General features: G+C 40.5%; 1 protein-coding gene across 11 annotated transcripts in view; it reads right to left on the bottom strand.

Moving 5' to 3' along the window:
* Positions 1 to 27,084, bottom strand: part of LOC126268079 (uncharacterized) — a 422,439-nt gene that overhangs the window by 238,216 nt on the left and 157,139 nt on the right. For 10 of the 11 annotated variants that reach the window (XR_007549078.1, XR_007549079.1, XR_007549077.1 and 7 more), the window contains one exon: positions 13,263 to 13,344. Coding sequence is in view for 8 of the 11 variants with exons in the window: in XM_049973545.1 (XP_049829502.1) it covers positions 13,263 to 13,344 (82 nt within the window). In the remaining 3 variants the exon portion in view is untranslated. Of the gene's footprint in view, positions 1 to 13,262; positions 13,477 to 27,084 lie in introns of those variants that run through there. The other variant, XM_049973549.1, reaches the window with a different exon arrangement.

Raw genomic sequence — 27,084 nt, 5'->3', positions numbered from 1 at the left:
TTGGAGATCTGAAATGTTGTACAAAGGGCAATAAGAATCACTCCAAATACAAAGAAGTTAATCAAGTGCATCAAGAAATTAAATGAGGATGAAATTGAGCCTCACTGCAAGAACTATAGAGTAGTCGTACAGTTTGCCGGTTATCCACTGTTGAATGTTAAAGTCTTTTAGTTTTATTTTATATTACTGGCAGCTGACATGGAACCATTCCTCTGGGAGTCAATCCAACACTCCATTAGTTTTACTTATAAATAGTGCTGAACTTAATTTGAAAATTGTGGTGGAATGTATTTCTAAATCATGAAATGCTGACTAACACGACAGGATGTTCAAAACTATGTTAAGAGCAGAGCTTGTTTATTTGGGATTCAATGCTAAAATAGAACTGAAGATGCTTAGGAGCTTTACAACAACCAAACTGCTACAGTTTCTAGAAAAAAGTAGATCACTACTCGAAAAATTTATCTCCACTGACACACAAATTGACACAAACTGTAAGAATTCTTGATCCCACAGTTGGAACTAACTCTGATTTGAGACAGAAGCAACTGGACACTCTTCTTTCAATACTTTCAGAAAAGAATCACGTTTGGGGTTCTGTAGTTGTCTCAGTAATGTGTGTGTTGCATAAACTTTTAACTTGCTCATGCACTGAGGCATAACTTGCTGATGTGCTGAGAACATACCACAGCACAGAAAACAGTTTGACCATTTCTAAAGAACCTTTTCTGGACGAGACTTTAAAACTTTATGTATGTAGTTAAAATATACATATCTTCTGTGAACGTGCAGCAAGGTTTCTCTGTGAAAGTAGCGTGCTTATTTGAAAATATGAAAGAATAGCCAGTTACCAAATTATGATACTCTTGTACAAGATTATGGGGTAAGGAATGTAGCCCTAACAAAATAATTTTTACTCAATTTTAGAAAAGTATGTGCTTTGCACACTCAAAGATATAGAGCATCATCATCGAAAATGTGAGACTTTCATACAGGAGACATGAAAATGAAGATGATACTATTGTAAGTAAAAGAATAGGAGCAAAATGTATGAAGGATTTAGCATATGCCAAAAACAAGGTAAACCTGTGACCATTTGTACTGACCTCCTTTGTATTTAGTCAATGTCTTCTGTTACTCCTATTTAGTATATGTCCCCCACACTTGAGCAATATTTGAAGATTGGATACACATGCACCCTTTAGCAATAACCTTTGAAAACTGACTGCATTTTCAGTAATCTAGCCACGAAGTAATGGGTGACTGGAATTCGAGAGTAGAAAAAGGGAGAGCAAGAAACATAGTGTGGGTGAATATGGTTTGGGGCTAAGGAATGAAAGAGGAAGCCGCCTGGTAGAATTTTGCAAAGAGCATAACTTAATCATACCTAACACTTGGTTCAAGAATCATAAAAGAAGGTTGTATACATGGAAGAATCCTGGAGATACTAGAAGGTATCAGATAGATTATATAATGGTAATACAGAGATTTAGAAACCAAGTTTTAAATTGTAAGACATTTCCAGGAGCAGATGTTGACTCTGACCAAAATCTATTGGTTATGACCTGTAAATTAAAACTGAAGAAACTGCAAAAAGGTGGGAATTTAAGGAGATTGGACCTGGATAAACTGAAAGAACCAGAGGTTGTACAGAGCTTCAGGAAGAGCATAAGGGAACAATTGACAGGAATGGGGGAAAGAAATACAGTAGAAGAAGAATGGGTAGCTCTGAGGGATGAAGTAGTGAACGCAGCAGAGGATCAAGTAGGTAAAAAGACGAGGGATAGTGGAAATCCTAGGGTAACAGAAGAAATATTGAATTTAATTGATGAAATGAGAAAGTATAAAAACACAGTAAATGAAGCAGGCAAAAAGGAATACAAACGTCTCAAAAATGAGATCGATAGGAAGTGCAAAATGGCTAAGCAATGGCTTATCTCACTAGGGATAAGATAGATACTGCCTACAGAAAAATGAAATAGACGTTTGGAGATAAGAGAGCCACTTGTATGCATATCAAGAGCTCAGATGGAAGAGTTTGACAGAGCGCTGAAAGACCTGAGTCGAAACAAGGACCGGGAGTAGACAACATTCCACTGGAACTACCGACGGCCTTGGGAGAGCCAGTCCTGACAAAACTCTACCATCTGGTGAGCAAGATGTATGAGACAGGCGACTTAGAGAAAGCTTGTGACAATGCTGACTGGAATACTCTCTTTCAAATTCTAAAGGTGGCAGGGGTAAAATACAGGGAGCAAAGGCTATTTACAATTTGTACAGAAACCAGATGGCAAGAGTCAAGGGACATCAAAGGGAAGCAGGGGTTGGGAAGGGAGTGGGACAGGGATGTAGCCACTCCCCAATGCTATTCCATCTGTATGTTGAGCAAGTAGTAAAGGAAACAAAAGAAAAATTCGGAGTAGGTATTAAAGTCCATGGAGAAGAAATAAAAACTTTGAGGTTCGCCGATTACATTGTAATTCTGTCAGAGACAGCAAAGGACGTGGAAGAGCAGTTGAACGGAACGGACATTGTCTTAAAAGGAGGATATAAGATGAACATCAACAAAAGCAAAACGTGGAAAATGGAATGTAGTCGAATTAAATCGGGTGGTGCTGCGGAAATCAGATTAGGAAATGAGACACTTAAAGTAGTAAAGGAGTTTTGCTATTTGGAGAGCAAAATAACTGATGATGGTTGAAGTAGATAGGATATAAAATGTAGACTGGCAATGGTAAGGAAAGCGTTTCTGAACAAGAGAAATTTATTAACATCGAGTATAGATTTAAGTGTCAGGAAGTCGTTTCTGAAAGTATTTGTATGGAGTGTAGCCACGTATGGAAGTGAAACATGGACGATAAATAGTTTGGACAAGAAGAGAATAGAAGCTTTTGAAATGTGGTGCTACAGAAGAATGCTGAAGATTAGATGGGTAGATCACGTATCTAATGAGGAGGTATTGAATAGAATTGGGGAGAAGAGGAGTTTGTGGCACAACTTGACTAGAAGAAGGAATCTGTTGGTAGGACATGTTCTGAGGCATCAAGGGATCACCAATTTAGTACTGGAGGGCAGCGTGGAGGGTAAAAATCGTAGAGGGAGACCAAGAGATGAATACACAAAGCAGGTTCAGAAGGATGTAGGCTGCAGTAGGTACTGGGAGATGAAGAAGCTTGCACAGGATAGAGTAGCTTGGAGAGCTGTATCAAACCAGTCTCCGGACTGAAAACCACAATAACAACATGTACTTTGGCTGCTAATTATATTTACATGGAACACTATCTCTGTAAGTAATTAGACAACATTCGCCATATGTCATTTTGTTTTTAAGATGATTGTAAAACTAGGAAGTATTGGAGAGCACAATACAACGTGGAAGCTCTTACCAGTGACACTGGCTACAATGAAACTGAACACTCGTCAGCCAAAACATTATGTCTGTTTGCTCAGTAGTATGTTGGGCCATTTTTGGAATGCAATTCAACAACGATTCTGCGTGGCATGGATTTGAATAGCCCTTTAGGTTTCTGGAGGTATGTGGCACCAGATATCTATGTAGAGGGCACATTTTTCCAATTAGTTATTGGTCAGTGATTTGTGGGTTTAGAGTTGGTGCCATATAGTGTCCCAGAAATATACATTTAAATTCAGATCAGGCAAATTTGCTGATCAAGATGTCAATGTGAGATTACCATCATGCTTCTCAAACCACTGTAGCATGGTTCTGGCTTATTGGCACAGACAGTTATCCTGCTAAATGATGCCCAAGCATGAATGAATGGAGGTGCTCTGCAATTATGTTCATGTGTCTAGAGCTGTCATCATGTCTTTGCTTCCTACAACAGGTCCAATATAATCCCAGTTAAATGTTCGTCATAGCAAAATACTGATCCCCCAACCTTCATCCTTCATGCATGTGTTGGGAGCAGTCGTTCACCTGGATGACATCATAGCCACATGCACAATCAACATGGTGTAAAAAGAATCATGATTCACCTGACCAAGCAGTATGTTTCCAAGGTCCAATTTTGATGATTTTCACCTCACTGCAATCGTTATTGTTGATAATGTTGGGTCAGTGTGGGATCATGTAGAGATTGTCTGCTGTGGAGCCTCGTGTCTGATAAAGTGCGCTGGGAGCACTTGTACTTGCAAGAGTATTATATTCTGTCATCAGATGTGCTGCAGATCGTTACTGATCCTGCTTTACAAAGTGGCAAGCCTCCATCCACCATGAACATTCTGTGATAAGGTGAAGCTGTGCAACACTGTGTTGCCTACTCGTGGTTTATCATCCTTCAGCCACTGCTTTCCATAGATGCTGAAGACAGTAACACTTGAGCAGCCTGACCAATTTTGCTGTTTCCAAGATGCTCATTCCCAGGCAATGGGTGTAACAAATTGCCTGTTGCCAAAGTCATGTACATCTGTCCAGTGCTTATTTATTTTCCATATTGTGGCGTGTGGTGGACTGTGTTCATAATGTTTTAGCTCATCACTGTACATCAGGAGTACAAAACCGCTATTGTGTCTGTATTATACATGCGCATAAATTTAACTAACATATCAAATCCCCCATCGGAATATAGGAGCTTTGGCAAGGGATGTTTGTGACACATTAAAAATTTAAAAATATAATATGTCAGAGGGAAAACAGGGCTTTCAGCAGATTATTGTCATAACAAATTTGTTAGCTTTGGGCTGAGCCGCAGTTAGTCATTCACCACAACTACTTTGAAAAGATAATGTCAACGATTTGGACTGAATGATAGTTTCACAAAACCAGTGTTGCTCTCAGAATTCTGACAGAACTCATGATATTCAAAAAATGTCTCAGAACTGATAATGGAATCCTGGTTCAAGTCAAGCCCAAGGCTTGAACCATGGACTTACAAGCTTTTGTGACAAGCTGGAATGTGACATCCTAGACTTCGGCCATAAGTTTAAGAAGTTTCAGGATTCCCCTAAAAAGCTCATGGATGCTGTACGTACCAAAGACTGCTTATGTAGGTAGGAGACAGTGTGGTATGTGTATAATGATTTTTTAGATTAAGCCGCTCCATCATGGCTATGTAATGATAAGCTGCAGGAAACCCTGACTGATTCTTGTAAAAGCCAAATAAATACCGCAGTGATAAAGAGTATTAAAATCTCAGTGATCAATTGCCATAGCATTGGCAACAAAATGACAGTATTTGAAGCACTCCTTAAAAGAAGGGAACTTAGTATGAGTAGCTGGCCAAAACCTAAAACTGACAGTATTGAAAGCATGAGCTAGTGGGAAATGAAGGTGATTTATTTGTCACAGTAGACAACATACTCACAGTCTGGCAGATAAAGATTGAAGCTCCGAGCAAAACAAGACAATATATCTGGGGTGATTGTGAATTTATAAATGGGTAGTTCTGTCACCCATGAGACTCGCCACCAGATGTAATCAAAAAATTTAGAGAAAACATCAGCTTGAAAATACTTTATCCCCAATCATACTTGTCACTTTTGGAGAAGACTAATTGATTGGGGTGGTTATATGAGGGGTCGTTCAAAATAAAAGGTACGATTGTGGGTGTGATTGAAGTCTACTTGCTGATCTTTCCTTGGCTGCATAACACAAACAGCTGACATAGCTTCTTTTGCTCCCATCATACCTCACAGCGTTGCTCACAACATTCCTGCACAAAACACGTAAGTCCGTGATCTGTGGATTGCTGCATCAAGTCCCACATATCCCCCCCCCCCCCCCCAAATACTAGTCATTTTGTTCGAAACCTATTACATTTGAAAGGTAACATGATGGAAAGATATATATATATATATATATATATATATATATATATATATATTTGTGTGAACTTTTATTGAGTTTACAATGTTATGTGGCTGTTTACTAATTTATATTATAACAACAAACATTATGCGACTTTTATCTCTACAGGCAAGTTGAAAACTCAAGTGCCCTCAAACTTATTCATATTTTATTGACAACAAATGAGTAGTAGTTTTCATAAAGATGCTATTAAAATACATTCAATCCGCATCACCAATATTTTTGAAATGTTACGTTTCGCATGGTTTGCATCTAAGTTGTCGGAATAAAAAGAAATTTTTCGAAATGTCAATGAACTTTGTATTTCCTAAGAAACTCTGAAGATTCCGTGTGCATGTCGGGAAAATGCATTAGTTTGATGTAATAGATGCCATTTCAATTTATGTTTTCCATGTCTTTATAGAAAAATATCATCCTGCAACTTGTAATGTTGAAAGCGCATCTGTCGAGTAATTGTACAGTGTCTTTATATTCTGGCACATTGCGACTCACTGTATAATTGAATAAACTTATTTACACCCTTATTTATCAATGTTTTACTTGGGCTTTCCAAGCGTGAGCCTTGTCCTTGAAACCCATGTCTGCAGATTCAAGCTTCCAGTTGCAAAGTGGGTCTTGGTGCCTTCTGACTACAGGTATAAAGCATATAAGAAATTGTGACAGGCATATGTTTTGATGAAAACTTTATGCATTTGGCGATTTACTTGTTGATGATTGCAAATATAGCATTTCTTGTTATGATTAAAATTAGCAAATAACCAAATAACATTGAAACTTCTATAAAAGTTCATGCAAATAAATGTGTCTTTTGATCACACTACCCTTCAAATGTAATATGTGTGAGATAATATATATAATAAATTAAAAAAGCTTTAGTGGGACTTGATTCAACAATTCACTGACTACAGAGCTTGACTGCTAACTGTGTATCCATTGCCACCTAATGCTCAGGTCACAACACATTGGTATGTCGCTGCTGCGTAAAACATCTCTTGATTTATAGTTTTCTTGAAATTGCTGATGTGGTATGCCTTACTACTTACACATTATGTTCTCCTAATGGACTAAAAAAACTGTACAATGTTTGAAGGAAATTCGTATCTGAATGTTGTGGCCTTCCCTTGTTAGAATATATCTATTCTATTCAGAAGCCCAGTCATGATGGAAAGATAGAAATGACAACAAATAGACTAAACTCTCGGAATATGTCCATGTGGAAACTGGTACTGAAGCCCATGAGACAGTTGTAGCAGCTAGGAGGACCAAATTATCAAGGCTAACGAGATCAAGTAGAAAGGTTTACATTTAAACTATATAAAGAGACAGAGTTTCATCTGAAGGAGGAACTTAAAACATATAGCTGTGGCTGGGAACTTGTAGAGGAACTATGACCAAAGTTGAGAAAAACAGTTGACCAAGCACAAAATAGATATCCTGATCATATGTAAAGGCTGTCATTGACATCAAAGTAAGTGTTTATGGTTAAAACATAACTGAAAGTGAGGGTAGAGAATATAATTGACTTGTTACAACCCTGCTTTCAAATGTTGCTTTACAAGGAAGTAGCCAGGAGTACTTACTCGTTTAATTCTTCTATACTGCAGAGGGTAAGTGTTAGAGATATTAGTGTTACCAGGTTTGAGAAATTGCTGAAATTAGATTGAATAAAGCCTAATGGAATTCCTTTCAGATTCTATACAGAATTTCTGGCTGTGAATTAGCTCCTCTTTCAACCATACCCTTGTGCCAGTAGTTGGAAGAAAGTGAGGGTAATACTTTTGTACTATAAGGGAGGCAAAGAGATATACCCAAATACCATTGAATATGATTGACATTTTGTGTTTTATAATTTTAGAACATATTCTTTGCTCAAATGAAATGTATCTCAAACAGCATGGCCTCTACACTTTCCCAATCAACATGGATTCCAAAGAAATCAGTCGTGCGAAACTCAGTTCATGTTTTCCTCACTTGACATCCTGAAAGCGGTGGAGTGTAGCAGTCACGTAGATGCAGTAACTATTGACTTCCAAAAAGCACTTTATACTGTACCACACTAGCACTTATTACCAAAAGTATAATCATATTGGAGTATCGAATATAATTTCTCAGTGGATTTTGTGGTTGGGAGGATGCATTATATTGAATGTTGAGTCACAGCAGATGTTAAAATTGCATGTGTGTCCTAGAGAAGCATCTTAGTACCATTACTATTCATCTTATGTTGTAATGAGTTTGCTGACAGTACTAGTAGTAACTCCAAACATTTTGCATGGACTGGTGTTACTTGTTATGAAGTACTATCTGGAAAAAGTAGCACAAATATTTGGTCAGATTGTGATAAAGATTTAAAATAGTGCAGAGACTGACAACATGTAATAAATGTTCAAAACTGTAAAATTTAACACTTTATACAACACAAAAATGTAATATTGAACACTTCATACAACACAAATATGACTCCAGTACCAATGATCACAATGGAAACAGGTTAACTCTGCTAAATATATTCATTTGTATTCTAAGCACATGGCCGACTTAACTTCATGGCAGTTGTTGTTGTTGTTGTTGTTGTCGTCTTCAGTCCTGAAACTATTTATCGTCCATGTTCCACTTGTATACGTGGCCACACTCAATACAAACACTTTCAGAAACGACTTCCTGACACTTAAATCAATACTTGATGTTAACAAATTTCTCTTGTTCAGAAACACTTTCCTTGCCATTGCCAGTCTACTTCGACCGTCATCGCTTATTTTGCTCCCAGAATAGCAAAACTCCTTTACTGCTTTAAGTGTTTCATTTCCTAATCTTAATTCCCTCAGCATCACCTGACTTAATTCGACTACATTCCATTATCCTCGTTTTGCTTTTGTTGATGTTCATCTTATATCCTCCTTTCAAGACATTTTCCATTCCGTTCAACTGCTCTTCCAGGTCCTTTGCTGTCTCTGACAGAACTACAATGTCATCGGCGAACCTCAAAGTTTTTATTTCTTCTCCATGGACTTTAATACCTACTCCGAATTTTTCTTTTCGTTTCCGTTACTGTGCTTGCTCAATATACAGGTTGAATAACATGTCTCACTCCCGTCCCAACCGCGGCTTACCTTTCATGCCTCTCGACTCTTATAATTCCCATCTGGCTTCTGTACAAATTGTAAATATCCTTTCGCTCCCTGTATTTTACCCGTGACACCTTTAGAATTTGAAATAGAGTATTCTGGAAAACACTGTCAAAAGCTTTCTCTAAGTCTGCAAATGCTAAAACTTCGGTTTGCCTTTCCTTAATCTTTCTTCTAAGGTAAGTCGTAGGGTCAGTATTGCCTCACGTGTTCTAACATTTCCACGGAATCCAAACTGATCTTCCCATAGCTCAGTTTCTACCAGTTTTTCCGTTTGTCTGTATAGAATTCGCATTAGTACTTTGCAGCTGTGACTTAAACTGGTAGTTCGGTAATTTTCACGTCTGTCAACACCTACTTTCTTTGGGATTGGAATTATTATATTCTTTTTGAAGTCTGAGGGTATTTCGTCTGTCTCATACATCTTGCTCACCAGATGGTAGAGTTTTGTCAGGACTGGCTCTCCCAAGGCTGTCAGTAGTTCCAATGGAATGTTGTCTACTCCCAGGGCCTTGTTTCGACTTAGCTCTTTCAGTGCTCTGTCAAACTCTTCACGCAGTATCATATCTCCCATTGTATTATTCATCTACATCCTCTTCTATTTCCACAATATTGTCCTCAAGAACATCGCTCCTGCATAGACCCTCTATATACTCCTTCCACTTTTCTGCTTTCCCTTCTTTGCTTAGAACTGGGTTGCCATCTGAGCTCGTGATATTCATACAAGTGGTTCTCTTTTCTCCAAAGGTTTCTTTAATTTTCCTGTAGGCAGTATCTATCTTACCCATCATGAGATAAGCCTCTACATCCTTACGTTTGTCCTCTAGCCATCCCTGCTTAGCGATTTTGCACTTCCTGTGGATCTCATTTTTGAGATGTTTGTGTTCCTTTTTGCCTGCTTCATTTTCTGCAGTTTTGTATTTTTGCTTTCATCAATTAAATTCAGTATCTCTTCTGTTACCCAAGGATTTCTACTATCCCTCGTTTTTTTACCTACTTGATCCTCTGCTGCCTTCACTATTTCATCCCTCAAAGCTACCCATTCTTCTTCCACTGTATTTCTTTCCCCCATTCCTGTCAATTGTTCCCTTATGCACTCCCTGTAACTCTGTACAACCTCTGGTTCTTTCAGTTTTTCCAGGTCCCATCTCCTTAAATTCCCACCTTTTTGCAGTTTCTTCAGTTTTAATCTACAGGTCATAACCAATAGATTGTGGTCAGAGTCCACATCTGCCCCTGGAAATGTCTTACAATTTAATACCTGGTTCCTAAATCTCTGTCTTACCATTATAAAATCTATCTGAAACCTTCCAGTATCTCCAGGGTTCTTCCATGCATACAACCTTCTTTCACGATTCTTGAACCAAGTGTTAGGTATGATTAAGTTATGCTCTGTGTAAAATTCTACCAGGCGGCTTCCTCTTTTATTTCTTAGTCCGTCCTAATCCATATTCTCCTTTGTTTCTTTCTATTCCTTTTCCTACTGTTGAATTCCAGTCACCCATGACTATTAAATTTTCGTCTCCCTTCACTACCTCAATAATTAAGTACATGATATTAGCCTCATAACCCTATTGCCACAAGACAGGGATCTTGTAAACAGCGTTGACACACTAGTATTATAGGTGGTTTTACCTACACATTCTGCTTCTACTTTCAGTACAGTAGGGGTTGTGTTATTGTCTATTATGCATTATGCAGAGCCAGTATAAGTGCTGTGAATGAGGTAACCCATGAAAGACTGACATCTCGTAAAATCAGGTGTACTGCCGGTGGTCCGCGTCTTCCCAACAAGATATTTCGACGTCGTAACTCGGCGTCTTCATCAGGTGTTTCCTGTTCCTCAGGAACACCTGATGAAGACGCCGAGTTACAACGTCGAAATATCGTGTTGGGAAGACACGGACCACCGGCAGTACACCCGATTTTACAAGATGTCAACAAATCGCCGGGAAAGTCTTAGAAATTACACATGAAAGACTGTGAGTATCCTACGACTAAGAGCTGTACAAAGAGAAGGGTGGATGTAACAGGCAATAGAAACCACTTTCTGATAAAACTCCCTCGTAGGCATTAATTCACACAAAATACACATAAGTATTAATTGATGGTGAATATTTATAATAAAATTTGCAAACAAAGAGCAATAACAATGTGGTGCTAATACCTATTTCTGTTTTCAAAGTTGACAATCCCCATATAATCATAAAAAGTTGTTGAATTCCAGTTTACTTTACAACAACATCAGTGGAACAACATAACGCTTTAGGTAATACAGGCTACTTCTCTTCTAGACCCATGCCAAGTGCGAAAATAGACTTACCATTGAACAATGTTTCACATAGAGGGATTTGTAAAAATGAGATATGGTGGTAATTTTTAAAACAAACGCACATACTACAACTAACAGACCGAGAATTAGAAATAATATCTCACTAAGATCACTGTATCAACCAACTCAAATTGATGAACCGTACCGAAAAGGTGACGCGAAATGATTAACACACAATAGGTGTCAAAAAGTTTTTGTCTACTACATCATATGGGACGACTTATGCTGTAGTTGACAACCTAAGATCAATACAGAAAGTTTTTAAAGTGCCTGCCTTCCGCTGCCTTAAACTGAATTCCGTGATGACTTTCTGGAGAACATCACTTTTCACTGCTTTAATGTCTCCGAAAATTACTGTAAGAAGACCCAGGAGTGTTGAAGTGCATAGATGAAGACTGTACTTCAGATAACACCATAAGAAATACTCACACAGATTGAGATCAAGGCAATAAGAGGGTCATTCCAAATTGTGTGCAACGAATGCTAAGGTGTCCAAGGGCAACGAAGCAGTTTCTAAATGGCACCTGAAGAAAATTGCACTAGTCCATGTGCACAAAGGGGATTATCCACAACATACTGTGGATATCATCAAACACTTTCTAATGCTTATTTTACACCACCCTGTACGAAGACTCAATACCAAAAATTTTATCAGTCAACTGAACCTGCTGATATCACACCATTAGATTTATTCTGTGGCATAATTATACTGCGATTAAAATCAGACATGAACAGGAAGAGAACTGGACACTGACAATATACTTTTACTTCTACATAATGTTTTGGATTATAGGTTATGGTGACTGACTGATCTATAGTATAGCCCAAGGTATAGGCACATTAAAAGGCAGAAATTTGGCAGTGAGTGGACAAAACCAATGAATGAGAACACAAAATCATAGCTGCAGTGAGTTTAGTGTAGACCCAAGCCAAGGTTAGGTGGAAAGATGTGAGTTGGCAAAGCTGTATCAAAGCCTTAAGTTAATTCAATTGTATTATAAAATCTCATAGCTACAACTGAGCATTAGACAAATAATACAGAAATGTTAGGCTCTTCACAAGTACAAACAAGAAATGTTTATGCCTGGACTAAGAATTGGTTACACTAAAAAATGAAAATTTCATCACGAGACAGGCACTGTGCTATCTTCAGTAATATGCATAGTCTAATTTAATCTAATTATGAAAACCCTTAGTACAATAGCACATAATTTTTCAGTCCACAGCAAACAACTCTGCTCACATGAAACAAATTGCAACATGTTACCATGCTAGTGTCCTAGACAACTGTTTACATACCAGGGAAAAAACATTAGCATATATTCATGTGACATAGTCAAGATTAGTTTAAACGTGAGTAAAATACATGAAATTACTACAAAAATAATTTAACAACAAACCATGATCCTTCAAAAAGTCAATGAAGAAGGTTGCAGTTCTATAGATCACTAAAAATGTAAATTAATGACATTAATGTATCATGTTTCACCTCACTACAGGTAAGTTTCTTATCTATAAATATACTGACTAAAAGTTTCCGGGTTGCAGCATCTCTTATATTGCTGGAAATCCATTTTCAATTAAAGCCAGCTTTGAATCAAGTAGAGTGTCACAATATCATAGACTGGTTCAACACTGATGTTTACATACAAAAAAGGTAAACATTACATCATGTGTTAATCCCGTCATCTAAAGAATAATATACTAAAGTTAACTGAACCTTCATATCAAAATACGGTTATTATCCTTACGAGAATTGCGATAATTACACTTCGTCCTATATTCGTGACTACTACTAAGTATGGAGTAAATGACAGCATTTATTTAACGGACATCAAACAACAACCGGGCATGACATATCAAACTTTACTACAAAGTCTGACTATAATAACTGTAACACATTTTCTCATAGCGATATAGGTTTATAACAAGGATTTGTTAAGTTTTATTATTGTATAAAATGGCCGAATGTACTTACTGGAAATGGTTTCCTTCTCTACCCGAAAGGTGTCTTGCGAACTGGAAACTCTGGCTTCCTGGGAATGAGTCATGATGTCCTCCTACGAACACACAATTTCACACTTATCTCAAACTTACAGAACTGACGTTCCAAATATAGGAAAACGTCTCTTTCGTACAACTATCATCCGACAGTTCGTCGTCCATCGCAAGCGACTACGCTGATCACACATACTAACCAGAGAGTCTCACTACACGAATAAACAAACAACAATCGCCATGCGCCTCTCTAAGAATATTCTCGTACAAACGAAGATTGGTTAAGGCACCTAAAAAGAGCGTTCACAGTACTATAATAAGCGTTTCTGGAGGAAAACTACTACTGCCTACTTCACAACGCCATCGTCATAGCTGTGAAATATGGTTTGCGCTAGGAAAAAAAATCAGACTCATTTTTTCCTTAATAACTAATTGGATGGAAAGGTAGGACAACAGACAGCCTCACGGGTTTGTTTATAAACAAAGTTTTTCATGGGGACCCATAGAAAAAATGCGCTGCCAACTAAACATTTTCTGAAATTCCGTTTTTCTCCTTTGCCTTAGTAAATGAAATTAACACTTAAATGTTCCATTATCAAAGAGCGCACACTCATATAAACATAAGGACAGCTATGAACAAATATTTGCTTAATATAGTTAGATTTTCCTTTTATGCCAACATTACACGCACTCGCATTGAAATTAACAGTTCTCAGTACTGTAATGATCTTTCTTTCACTTTTTCCTTTGCGCTCTTTGTGTGAGTCTCCCACGAGTCCAACCCCTCATCCAAGTCGTGGGAGACGGGCAACGGCATTGAGTAGGGGATTGCCTGTGGGAGAGAGGTACAGGGGTACTGTGTATGTCCCGGTACCGCTAGGGTAGCTGTGAAGGTCCTACAGCAACCCTGGAAAATGACGGTTAACGGGGTTCTGGTAAAACTACGATAGGTCTAGCAAGCCCGTAGTGGATTATGATTTCTGCTTCCAAAAATAGAACGGGCCTCGGAAAGGACGGATTTAATCGACGACGACCTGGCTATAAACAAGGACTAAGATTTGGAACATTAAATATACAAACATGACTGAAAAGATGGAGGAGATAGTAGACATGATAGAATGAAGTAAGTTAGACCTATTGTGGTTAGGTGAAACGAGAAGAAAGGAGAGAACTGAGGAAAGGCTACCGACTGTACTGGAGTGGAAATGAGAAGAGAAGGAGAAATGGAGTCGGAATAGTAGTAAGAGATTAGAGAGTGTGTGTGTGTGTGTGTGTGTGTGTGTGTGTGTGTGTGTGTGTGTGATGGGTCTTACGGGCGCTCAAAGTCGAGGTCATCAGCGCCCTGATGACACACATTAAAAGAAACAAATGTGGACACATTTAGTAAATGGAAGCATACACGCAAAGAAAGCGGTAAAAGATGAAAAATACTGAGCGTTCTTTTCCACCCTGGGTACACTTTGTAGCCACAACTGCGGTAGAGGGTGTGGCAGCACTGGACAGTGCACCAGACGGAACCTTTGGAGGGGCAGGGAGCTCCATAATGTCGGCAACCACCGCTTTTTCTGAAGTTCTTGTGGAAGCAGCAGGCTTAGAAACGACTGCAGCAGCACAAGTGCAGGGACACACGCAGGTACTAGTGCGACACTAGCAGCCTTCGTCTATGTAGCAGCATCAGCTTTCTGCGTGGGCTGTTTAACAACTGAAGTGAAGGAGGTGGCAGAAAACGGAGGCAGCATTGCTTTATACAGATTTTTTTTGTTTTTGCTTCAGAATAGGGGATTCGCTTCATAGTTTTAAGCTCCTGTATCTTCCGTTCTTCCAGAGACACGCTGCAATCCCGACTACAGATGGGGTGAGGTCCAGAGCAACTTACACACTTCAATGGAGACGAACAATGAACACTGTCATGAGCGACCTGACCACACTTGCCACAAGTAGCTTCTCCGTGACACCCAAGAGTAGTATGGCCAAAGTGCTGGCATTTGAAACACCGCATTGGGTTGAGTACGTAAGGCTGCACACTTAAGCGAATGAAACCTGGCCTTAATATGGTTGGGGAGTTTTGTGCTATTAAACGTCAGGATAAAGGAGTCAGACTTAACAAGAACCTCATCCACCCTCTTCATGATATGAGAGTAATCCCAAAAGTAAGGTCTCCTATTTTTTGTAAGTACATAGACCTGTTTATTTTTACAATGGTTTACATAATCACCATTTATGTCGATGCATTTTGTAGATGCTGTGGCAGTTTTTGTATCCCCCTGTCATACCAGCTCGCCGCCATGATGTTCAGAAAGTTATGAACCTCTTATTTCACCTCGTTGTCGGAGCTGAATCGCTTTCTGGCCAAATGTCCTTTTAACCTAGGGAACAGGTGACAGTCACTGGGCGCTAAGTCAAGACTATAGGGTGGGTGGGTGGGTGGGTGGGTGATTATGTTCCACTGAAACTGTTGCAGAAGAGCAACGGTTTGCCGAGCGATCTGTGGGTGAGCGTTGTCATGGAGAATGTGTACGCCCTTGCTCAACATTCCTCTTCTCCAATTCTGAATTTCCCGTTTGAGTTTTTCCGGAGTCTCACAGTACCTGTCAGCATTAATTGTGGTCCCTGCGATACAGCTCCGATGACGAGGTGAAAGAAGAGGTTCATAACTTTCTGAACAGCATGGTGGCGAGCTGGTATAACATGGGCACACAAAAACTGCCACAGTATCTACAAAAATGCATCGACAGAAATGGTGATTATGTCGAAAAATAGCTAAATGTTCAAGCTGTAAACTCTTGTAAACCATTGTAGAAAAAAAGGGTCTATGTACTTAAAAAAATAGGAGACCTCACTTTTGGGTCAAATTTTGCACATCAGCTATTCCTGCTGGAGCCTACTCATCTTTCAGTTCCTCTTTGGGAATGTCCACCAAATCCCTGCAGGTCACAACACCTTTGCTGTAATTCAAGGTGGTGTGCAGCTCAGTTTCGATGGCATATTCCCCAAGGGATTGCGCGTTCTGTAGATTCTCAGCTTGTTGGGAACCAGCGGTTTCCACCAATAGCCTTCCATTACGCAGCTGCTTGACGGATTTCAAACTGTCAGCAATACCCTCGAGCCCTTTTTGAATATAGAAACGTGAAACTTTCTCAAAGCTGCCCTCTTTCCTTTTAAAAATTAAAAACACCTTCTGACCACCAACACGTGTTTTGTTACTAGTCATGATACCCTACGATTTTGCTCCTGTGTCAGGAGGACTGGCTACACGTGCCCTCTTGTTGGATTGGCTGTTGGTACCTACCAGCGGCCCAACCTTTCTGCTGGGTGGAAGCAAAGAAGATTTCGAAAGATCCATGTCGGTCTCACGAGCAGCTAGGGAATGAAAAGTCCACCTAGACAGAGCCCTGGGTGCCTAGGTAAGACTTATACAACTGAGGTGTGGCAGGTTCCCCAGAGGTTGCTCACTAATGACTCTTCCATCTCAACGGTCACGCATCTCATCATCATGCAGCACACCTTGAGATTGTGGGTTTTTCTCGCAATACAGGCAGTCACATCAAGTCCCCATTCCCTGAGACACACAACATTCCACGGCCGCGCCACATGGTGGTTGCTGAAGAATGCCCAGAGCTTACGGTGACAAGGAACTGGCAGTGCTTACCAATCCCCAACTCAGGAACCCCGGGGTCGCCAAGCCTGTACACAGCAAATGAATTCCGAGCCTCTGGAGGCAATAAGATAGGGATTAAAAGAGGAAACGAAGAGACTAAATGATAGGACGATGCAGAAGAAAATATCACAAAAGTGTACACGCTGCAGGTGGTTTGCACTTCTGAGGAGAAGCAAGAGTTTGAAGGGAAATGCAGAAGCAGATGGGAAGGAAGAATATGATAGTAATGGGAGATTTAAATGCACACGTTGGAAGAGAAAGACAAGGCTGCGAGAGTGTGCCTGGACTAGAGAGTTGGGGCTGCCGAAATGAGGAATGTGAAAGACTATTGGAGTTCTGTCAAAGGAATGGCTTGTTGGTTGGGAACTCTTGTTTCAGGAAAAAAGAAAGCTACAAGATTACCTGGTACAGTCAAGACTTAAAGAGAAAGTCGATAGTTGACTACTTCCTATATGACAGTGAGACGAATAGGAACATCACTGACATTAAGGTAACACCATCAGAGGCCTTGGATAGCGACCACCGCTTGCTGGTAATGAACCTGAGAGGGACTAAGAATAATAAAGCGACAGAAAACCAGGAAAGACCTATAAGGGTATGGAAATAGGAGGAGGAAGAAAGCAGGCTACAGCACCTACAAGTAGTAAAGGAATGCATTCCAAAGAATGAACCAAAAACGGTAGAAGAGGAATGGGGTAGATTCAAGGGAACATTAGTAAGTGCGGCAGAAGCAATATGTGGGAGGACAAGCAACAAAAAGAGATGGAAAGAAAGACCCTGGTGGAATGATTAAACACAGAATACAGTACAGAAGAAGAATAGAGCCTTTAGGGTATGCTTCCAGAAGAGAACAGTAGAGACAAGACAAGAGTATCAGGCAAGCAAGAAAGAAGCAAAAGGAGCGGTGGTGGAGGAAAAAAAGAGAGTGGGTGGAACAGTGGACCAGAATGATGGAGGAGGATAGTGAAGGTTCAAAAAAGGTGTTATATGGGATGATTAAAAGTAAGAGGAAGAACAGTACAACAGATTATGCTCAAATGGTGAACAAAAGTGGACAAGATGTAGAGAATAAGGAGGAATTCATGAATATGTGGAAGGAGTATTTTGAAGAACTCCTGAACCTGAATGAAGACCTGGATGAGGAGGAACAAGCCGAGGAGAAAAAAAAGAGGAGGAACAGCAAATAGAAAAAAACCTTACATGGGAAGAAGTGGAAGAGGAATTGGTCAAGATGAAGGGAGGGCAGTTACAAGGTCTGGATGAGTGAAGTGTAGAAATGGTGAGAGCAGCAGGAGAGGTGGGGATACAATGGCTATATCGAGCAATGAAAATTGTGTGGAGACAGAAGATGATCCCAGAAGACTGGAAGAAGGGAATAGTTGTCCCGATCTTTAAGAAGGAAAATAGGAAAGAGTGGAAGAACTATTGGGGGATAACATTGATGATTCATTGCGCAAAGATTTTTGAGAAAGTTTTGGAAGCAGGAATTCAGGCAAAACTAGAAGGAAGAATGAGAGAAGAGCAACATGGCTTCAGAACAGAAAAGGTCCACGGTGGATCTAATTTTTGCTGTAAGACAACTGCAGGAACAACACTATGAATATGGAATAGATCTACTAATGACCTTCCTGGACACTGAAAAAGTGTATGATAGTGTACACTGAAGCAAAGTGTGGAAAGCCCTGGAGAACAGAGGAGCATCAAAACAGATTATTTGGAGGATAAGGGGAAATGTACAAAGGAAGTGTGAGCCATGTGAAAGTGAGCGGAGAGAGATCAGCTTGGACTGAACAAAAGAATGGCTTGAGGCAAGGAAGTGCACTTTCACCATTACTCTTCATTGCAGTAATGGATGATATAATGAGTACAGTAGCACAAATAACTGGTGAAAGGAATATGAAAGCTATGGTGTTTGCAGATGATCAGATGATTTGGGGGAATAAGGAGGAGGAAGTACGAGAGCAGTTGGACTTAAGGGAACCAACAGTACAAGAATATGGGATGAAATTTAGTATAAGTAAGAGTGAGAGTGAGATGATTATCACAACAAGAAAGAAGGAGAGAGGAAGAACATTGGGGAGGGGGGGAAGATGACTGAGGAGAGTGGAGAGTTTCAAGTACCTAGGAAGCCTGATACAGGAAGCTGGAAAAAACGACAGAAAAATAAACAAGTGTGGGAAGAAAAGCAGAAGCATTTCGGAAGAGTGTCAGAAATCTGATATAGAGCAACAATGTACCCCAAATCAGTAAACAGGTTGTATATCAGTCATACTACATCCCGATCCTGACGTGCATCAGAAACCTGGGTTATGAAAGGAAGAGAGAAAAGCAAAGTACAAGCTAGTGCTTGAGAAACAGTATTGGAGTGACAAAGATAAACAGGTTAAGAAATGATAGGATCAGAGAGGTAATTATGGTGAAACTATTAGAGGAGGAGATGGAGAAATAAAGGCCGAGATGGTACGGACACATTAAGAGAATGAAGGAGAAGGGATACCCAGGAGGATATACGAGATGAAACTGGAAGGAAAGAGACCAAGAGGAAGACCGAGAGACAGATGACTGAAATGAGTAGAGGAATGCGTCCAGAGAAAAGGAGAAGACTGGACCAAGGTGAAGACTGAGAGATGGTGGCAAGACAGAAGACGATGGAGAGGCCTATGTTCCATACAGATCCAGCCAGAGGCTGGAAACTGAAACAAAATTCTTTGGTGGTATTGTCACAAATCATACTAAAGTAAACTAAATTATTTGGTGCTATTGCTCTGGAAGATACTAGCCTTTATTCTGATTACTCCTGCTTCATCCTTCTCATATGCCTTTGGACAGCAGTACTGAATGGATATATGAGAAACAAATCACTCCCTCTATCATTAACACTAGCTTTTAGAATCAGAGCCACTATTTCGTAGCTTCTGTTCTGCCATGCACTATGGAAAATGCAACATTTAAAAAACAACATTATGCAAGAAAATGAAGAGAGACCATATTCTGACACTCTACTGACCCACTTCTTTCCCAATTCTGACACTGTTAAACTGTTATTATTATCCTGTTTCTATTTTATAATTAACATTGCCAACTTCTATTAAATCATTTTCTTATGCTTTATAATTGCTTTGAGCTATCTTCTGAAATACCATAATATTACAATTTAGAGTTATTTTTTGGTGAGAGGGTTTCGTGCGGCATAATGTAAATTTCATTTCTTGTTTTGTATTATGGCAGTGCAAATTATGGTTCATTTAAAATCATTTTATATTACCAGAGACAAATACAATTTGAGAAAAATTACAGGAAAGTCAGTATAAGAATACCAACATCTTTCGATGACATCCTTACAAGAGGTTGCTCTATTACCCCAGACAACAATTCCATAATAACCTGTGGTACAACCAATTATACTGCAATGAAGTCCACTTTTAATATTAATGTGAAACTAGGGGACTGATTCAATGTGGCATCTCCTAAGATTCCAGATAGTGCTCATTTGGGTTGGAATCTGTTGAACCTGAGAGCCCCTGAGAAGATAAATCCTCACATTCTATGGTTCATAGAAAGTAAAGTACAATTTCACTGTGCAGCTGGCAATGATAGTAATTAGGAGACAAGTCTTTGCAAATTTCTGTACTCAGATGGACAGTAGCTATGCCTCGCAGATTGTAAATCACTTGAGATTTGGATAGGAGCAACGCTGCTATCTGACGATGTCAGCAAGAATGGGTGAATCATGACTGAACGCAGCACAAAGAAAGAAGAGAGTCACAGCCTAGAGAGGTGACAGAGCACAAGAAATGATCAATTGTAGAAGAGGCATTCAGAGCCCCAAATTCATCATCATCATCATCATCAATTCAACAAGCTACTGGTGCTTCAGTGACCACAAGGACCATTAATGGGCAGGTGATAGAAAGGGGGCTAAGGTCAAGGCAACCCTTGGACTGACTACCACTGGCCACTATGTACCAACAAGCCTGTTCTCATTGGACACACTGAGCATGGAATCGTGTTGGTTGGAGTAGAATTATCTTCAGTGATGAGTCCTACTTCAAATTGAGCCCTGATGGCCAGCGAAGATGTGTCTGGAGACACTTCGGACAGCATTGGGATAACAACATGATTTGCCTGCCACATGGCTCGACAATCAGGAATTATGGTCTGAGGTGCCATTTCCTTTCATAGCAGGATCCCTCCAGTTGTCATCTGTGGCACAGTGATATGTTAATGATATTCTACACCCTGTTATGTTGCCCTTCATGGTAAGCCATCCTGGGCTCATATTTCAGCAAGATAATGTCTCCCCACAAAGGGCAAGAGTTTCTACTGATTGTCTTTGTGCTTGCCAAACCCTGCCTTAGCTAGCAAGGTCATTGGATCTCCCACAAATTGAGAAAATTTGGGCAAGATCCTCCAACCAGCTCGGAATTTTAATGATCTAATGTGCCAATTTGGCAGGATTTGGAATAATATTCCTCTGGACATCCATCAACTCTATCAATCAATGCCAAGCTGAATAACTGCTTGCACTTTGACAGATGTCACCAGTTTAATGACAAAAAGTCTCTTCCTTACAACCTCGCCACCCATGGACACTGCGTTTACAGTGGAGAGCAGGAGCTGTCTCAATATACTGGCAACCTACTACAGCCTTCAGTTACAGACAGTATCCTGTCCTCGTCATCTATAAACAAATCTCCTGTGTCATCTGCTGCTCTGACAACAGTAAACATGTTAACCAGCCACTGATGAGTACTCCTTTGATTGCCCCATATCACCCTGGCCTTGAAAAGCTGAACTACATCCTCTCATCATACCTTAAGAGGAGAGATACAGTAACAAAAATTCTACTCACATCCCCCAAAGGAGTGTCCCACCACCCATCCAACGTACAGAATATCCTTGTCCATCCCAATTCCAATAATATTCCCACTCCTGCATCGCATGGATCATTTCTTCATGGGCAGCCCAGGTGCAAGACCACATACACCTCTAATATGGCACTGTCACAGGCTCTTCCTACCCAATGAAAGACAGAAGCACATGCGAAAGCATCCGTATGTATCACCTGTGCTGCAATTACTGTGCAGCATTCTATGTGGGTATGTCAAACCAACTAACTGTCTATTCACATAAATGGCCATTGCCATACCGTGTCAAAACAACTTGACCAACTAGTTGCCAAACATGCTGTGCCTTACACCACAAGTGACTTCAACAGCTGCTTTACTATGTAAACTATTTCTGGTACCACACGCCGCAGAATTTGAATCTGCGTCAGACGTCATGGACGTCGAAGACCCATAGAGGTCTCTATACCATCGTGCCGCAAGCTGTGGCGGCACTCGCCTCCTGGCCTGCTTTTAGTGTGGGGGCGCCACAGTGGAACACGTGGTCCTAGTGGCCAATGGCGGTGCCCCCGAGAGTGTACTTAAGTGCCGGCCACTCACTCAGCCAGTCAGCCTAATCTCACTTATGTCAGTTTACACCTCACTTGCGCTAGACTGCTTTCTTCCTGGTTCGTGTATGAGTTTGTTTCCTTGTGACTCTGTTATTTGGTCTTGTCGTATTTGTTCTGTCCTACATTGGTCGTGTCCATCCCTTTCCGTTGTGTTGTTGTTCGCGGGCCTCTCCGTGGGTCCCACCGCGCATTCTGTCAGTGCTACCCCATGACTGTCCTGGTCGCAGTTACAACACTATTTGCATACACTCTTCCAGCACTAGTTTCTCTGAACCACATAGGTGGAACTGTCTCTCCAGCATATCCTGTGCTACAAAATTGTTAAGGCTCTTGGGGTCACTTGTTGACAAACTGCCTATTGGCTTCTGTCTCTTTGGCCGATATTTGTCTGATGATTTTCCTGACATTTCGCCAGCACAAGTGGCTGGCATTGCCAAAACTTCACCCTCCAGCCAAGCTTGCAGCTGCAGACTATATTTACCTGGTGCGGCAACGTCCAAGGGCTTCTCCAGAGTCATTTCCAGTGTGGTTCTCCTCTTGCTACCTGTAATGGTGATTCACTGCAACATAGGAAGCCAGGATTCATTTACCTTATGGCTTTCTTCTTTCTTGTTGAAGCTATCCTCGTGTTTTCCTCTTGCAACCTGCTATGGTCATTCACTGCAGCACTGGAAGCCAGGCACCATTTACCTTGAGGCTTCCTTCTATCTTGGTGAAGCTACCCTTGTGTTTGTGTATTTCTATAGCTTCTCTGAACAAGTACGTGTGATAGCTCTTCTCTATAGCCAAAACTTCCATGTTGGCGAATTTTACTATGTGGTCGGGCTCACACAGTGCGTGCACTGTTATAGCCGATTTTTCCAACTGCCCCAACCTGCAATGTCGCTTATGAACTGTGATCCTGGTATTGATTGATCATCCAGTCATTCCAACATGAACGTGTTCCCCCATGTGCATGGTATGCAGTATATTCCCAACATTGCAAGTGGGTCCCTTTTCTACTTTGCCAATCTGAGACAGTTTGCAAATAATCTTTTCTGGCTCGGTTAGTGATTTGACAGTCTGTGCAGGTATCGGTCCCTGTGCGTCGGTTTTCACCATCTTTTGTGACCAGCACATCTAGAAATGGTAGTTCTTTGTCCTTTTATACTTCCATGATAAACTTTATGTTGACATGGAGACTTTCCAAGTGTCTTAGGAAGTCACTGAGCTGTTCCTCACCATGGCTCCACACAACCAAGGTATCATTGACGTATCTGTACTACACCTTTAGATTTACAAGGTGCCAAGCCCAGTATCTGTGCTTCAAAATATTCCATGAAAAAGTTGGACACCACTGGACTAAGAGTACTACCAACCTTTCATAGAAGTTGCCATCCTATGTGAAATAGTTCGTGGTGAGACATGCAAGAAAGAGCTTGACAATGTCTTATGGAAAAATGGAACCGATGGGCTCTAGGATGTCACAAAGAGGCATTTTTGTAAACAAAGAACCAACATCAAAGCTGATCAGCCAGAAAAAGAGGCAATATTAATACACTCGTAATGCAAGCACCTCAGACACGAAATGCAACACCTGGAAAGTGTTCTGCGGAGCAATGGGTATTCCACAAGTTGTATTAGAAGTATAACAGAGTCAAACACTCAGTGAAGTGACACAGCAGAAAAAGAAATGGCGGGTATGGCCTTTCTGCCATGCATGTCCAGAGTGACGGACAGAATCAGCCGTATATTGTGCAAACACAATATAAAGACTATTTACAAACTAAGAAAGAAGATCAAAGAGTGTCTCAGATTGAAAAAAGGGGAGAAGGAACCCACCTGTGATGTTGCGAATATACTGCGTACCATGCACATGCAGAAAAATTTATGTTGGAATGGCTGGATGATCAATCAACACCAGGATCACAGAACATAAGTAACATTAAGGATTGGGACAGGTGGATAAATCAGCTGTGGCAGATCACGCGCTGTGTAAGACCAACCACATAGTAAAATTTGCCGACATGGAAGTTCTGGCTGTAGAGAACAGCAATTGCGCCCATTTGTTAAGAGAAGCTACAGAAATACACAAACACCAGAACAGCTTCAACAAGAAAGAAGAAAGCCTCAGGCAAACACATACTGGCTTCACGTGCTGCCGAGAATAACTGTTGCTGGTAACAAGAGGAGAATCGCTCTGGAAATGACCACACAGAAGCCCTTGGACGTCAGTTACATATAGTCTGCGGCCGCAAGCTCGGCTCCAATTCACCACCAGCAACGGAGGGAGAAGCTTTGACAATGCCAGCCAATCATGCTGACAATCCGTCAGAAAAATCATCAGACAAATGTTGGCCAAAGAACCAAAGACAGAAACCAACAGGCAGTTTGTCATATCCTGTACTCTTGCAATGCTCCTGGCCTAAACCTCCAATAACTTGTTTCCCACTGCCTCACCTTACCTTTTGCCCCTCTCTTCTGTCTATACCAATCCTTTCCTGTCCAGATCATGTATTGCCTTCTCCTACTATTCTCCTCCTCATCCTCCCATGCTAGTATATATTCTCTCTCTCTCTCTCTCTCTCTCTCTCTCTCTCTCTCTCTCTCACTCACACACACACACACACACACACACACACACACACACACACACACACACACACCATCTCTCCTTTTATTTCCACCTTCCTCTTCTATCCTTCTCTTCCTTTCTTTGTCACTTATAGAATCTACCCTTTGAGCTCCTTTTGCCTTGTTGTGCAGCCACCGAGTCATCTGTTGAAGGACCTAACTAATACTATTGAGCTACTCCCTCCTCACTCTGTGCATCCTTCCCTATTTCCTCTCCACTTTCATCTACCCAGGCTACTGCTTGCTCTCAATAACTGATAATCAAGTCAGTATAGCTGCAGTCATGATTGTGTGCATCAGGATACACTTTTTCTAGAGAAAATGCTTGGACTCAAAAGCTAGTGTAAATACTATTTTCAGTTGCATGTTTCTATGCACCATACATCAGTCAGCTGTGAATGAGAGGTGCCTTCCTTTATTGTACGCATTATTCCATCCAGGAATTTCCATTGTTGTTCGACCCCAGATTGTGTCACTTGAACCACTCTTGCACAATCATGAACAATAGCTATTTTGGGTAATTGTGCAAAATTCAAATATACCAAGCCACAAGGAGATTGCAATACTGGAAACTAATTATGCATTTGTCTGAGGTGTGTTCTACCAGCATAAAGAATAGGTGATTTATAGTGTTATGCACTTCATGATTATCACGTACATGACATCTGAGGATAGAAATGTTGGACTGACAGAAACAGAAGAATTTCTGTGTGATTAATCCTCGTACCACTAAAAAGATGAATGAAATAAGTATTAGGTCAGTGCTGATGAGAAGGAGTTGAAATTGTTAAAACTGAACAAAGATCCAGGCCCAGATGGAATCCCTGTCAGATTCTATACCTAATTTGCAGCTGAGATTGCCTCTCTTCTAACTATAATCTATCCTAGATCCCTCAAATAAAAAACAGTGCCAAGTTCTTGGAAAAAGTCACAAGTCACACCTGTCTAGAAGGACAGTAGAAGTGATCCACAGTACTACCATCCAGTATGCTTGACACTGACTTTTTGTAGAATCTTAGAACATATTCTGAGCTCAAACATAATTAGGTATCTTTAACAGAAAGATATTCTCAATGCCAACCAGCACAGATTTCAAAATCATTGATCATGTGAAACATAAGTCCCACTTTTCTCACGACATACTGAAAGCTTTGGATCAAGGAAACCAGGTAGATGCAATGTTCCTCGGTTTCTGAAAAGCTTTTGACTCTGTATTGCACCTATGCTTATTATCGAAAGACGATCATATGAGGTATCACGTGAAATTTGTGACTGGATTGAGGACTTTTTGGTAAGAATGGCACAGCATGTCGTCTTGTGTGTGTGTGTGTGTGTGTGTGTGTGTGTGTGTGTGTGTGTGTGTGTGTGTGTGTGTGTGTGTGTGTAAAAAAGAGAGAGAGAGAGAGAGAGATGAGCAAAGTCATGGCGCTGAAGCATATCTTGGAGCTACGGGTACCAGTGTCAAATGCACTGAAAAATCTTTTGAAATGTTGACCAGGTGAGAGAGAATTCCCATGAAAGAGCTTGACCACTGGCTGCAGAATCTGAGGCATGTGCTGCATGGTTGACTATAGCTACAGCAACTTATTCAACAAATGCCACAGGAACAGGCTGCCTCCCTCTTCCTACTACGCCACGTAATTCATCTGTTTCTTCAAATTTATCGCTAATATTCTTTATTGCATTTATTAACATGCAGCTTCTCTGCAGCTGTTTCTGTCAATGATATTTCCGCTAATCAGTGCTGCTGCTACTGCCATTCTAACAAAACAACTTCACCAACAGAACATGGTCCTTCTTCTCAATAGCCATTGCATTTTACACAGAAAACTTCAACCTTCTTATTCCTTTATACCAACATTCACTTCACAAAAGAAATCAACATGCGTCACCAAATGACAAACACCATAATGATGTCAAAACGGGAAACATTTCACATTCTGACTGCTTACAGTGCCATATTTTCAACTGATGGCAGAAAGTGCAACTATTATTTTTGTCAACATACTCCAAGAGCACACCGTCAATTTAATTATAGCCACCCGGTACTTTGTAAGCACTGTAGATTTGCTG

The sequence above is a fragment of the Schistocerca gregaria genome, chromosome 4, assembly GCF_023897955.1.
Source record: "Schistocerca gregaria isolate iqSchGreg1 chromosome 4, iqSchGreg1.2, whole genome shotgun sequence".
NCBI classification, from domain to species: Eukaryota; Metazoa; Arthropoda; class Insecta; order Orthoptera; family Acrididae; genus Schistocerca; species Schistocerca gregaria.
Note: the sequence above shows the minus strand (reverse complement) of the source record. Positions and strands in the feature narration are given on the sequence as shown.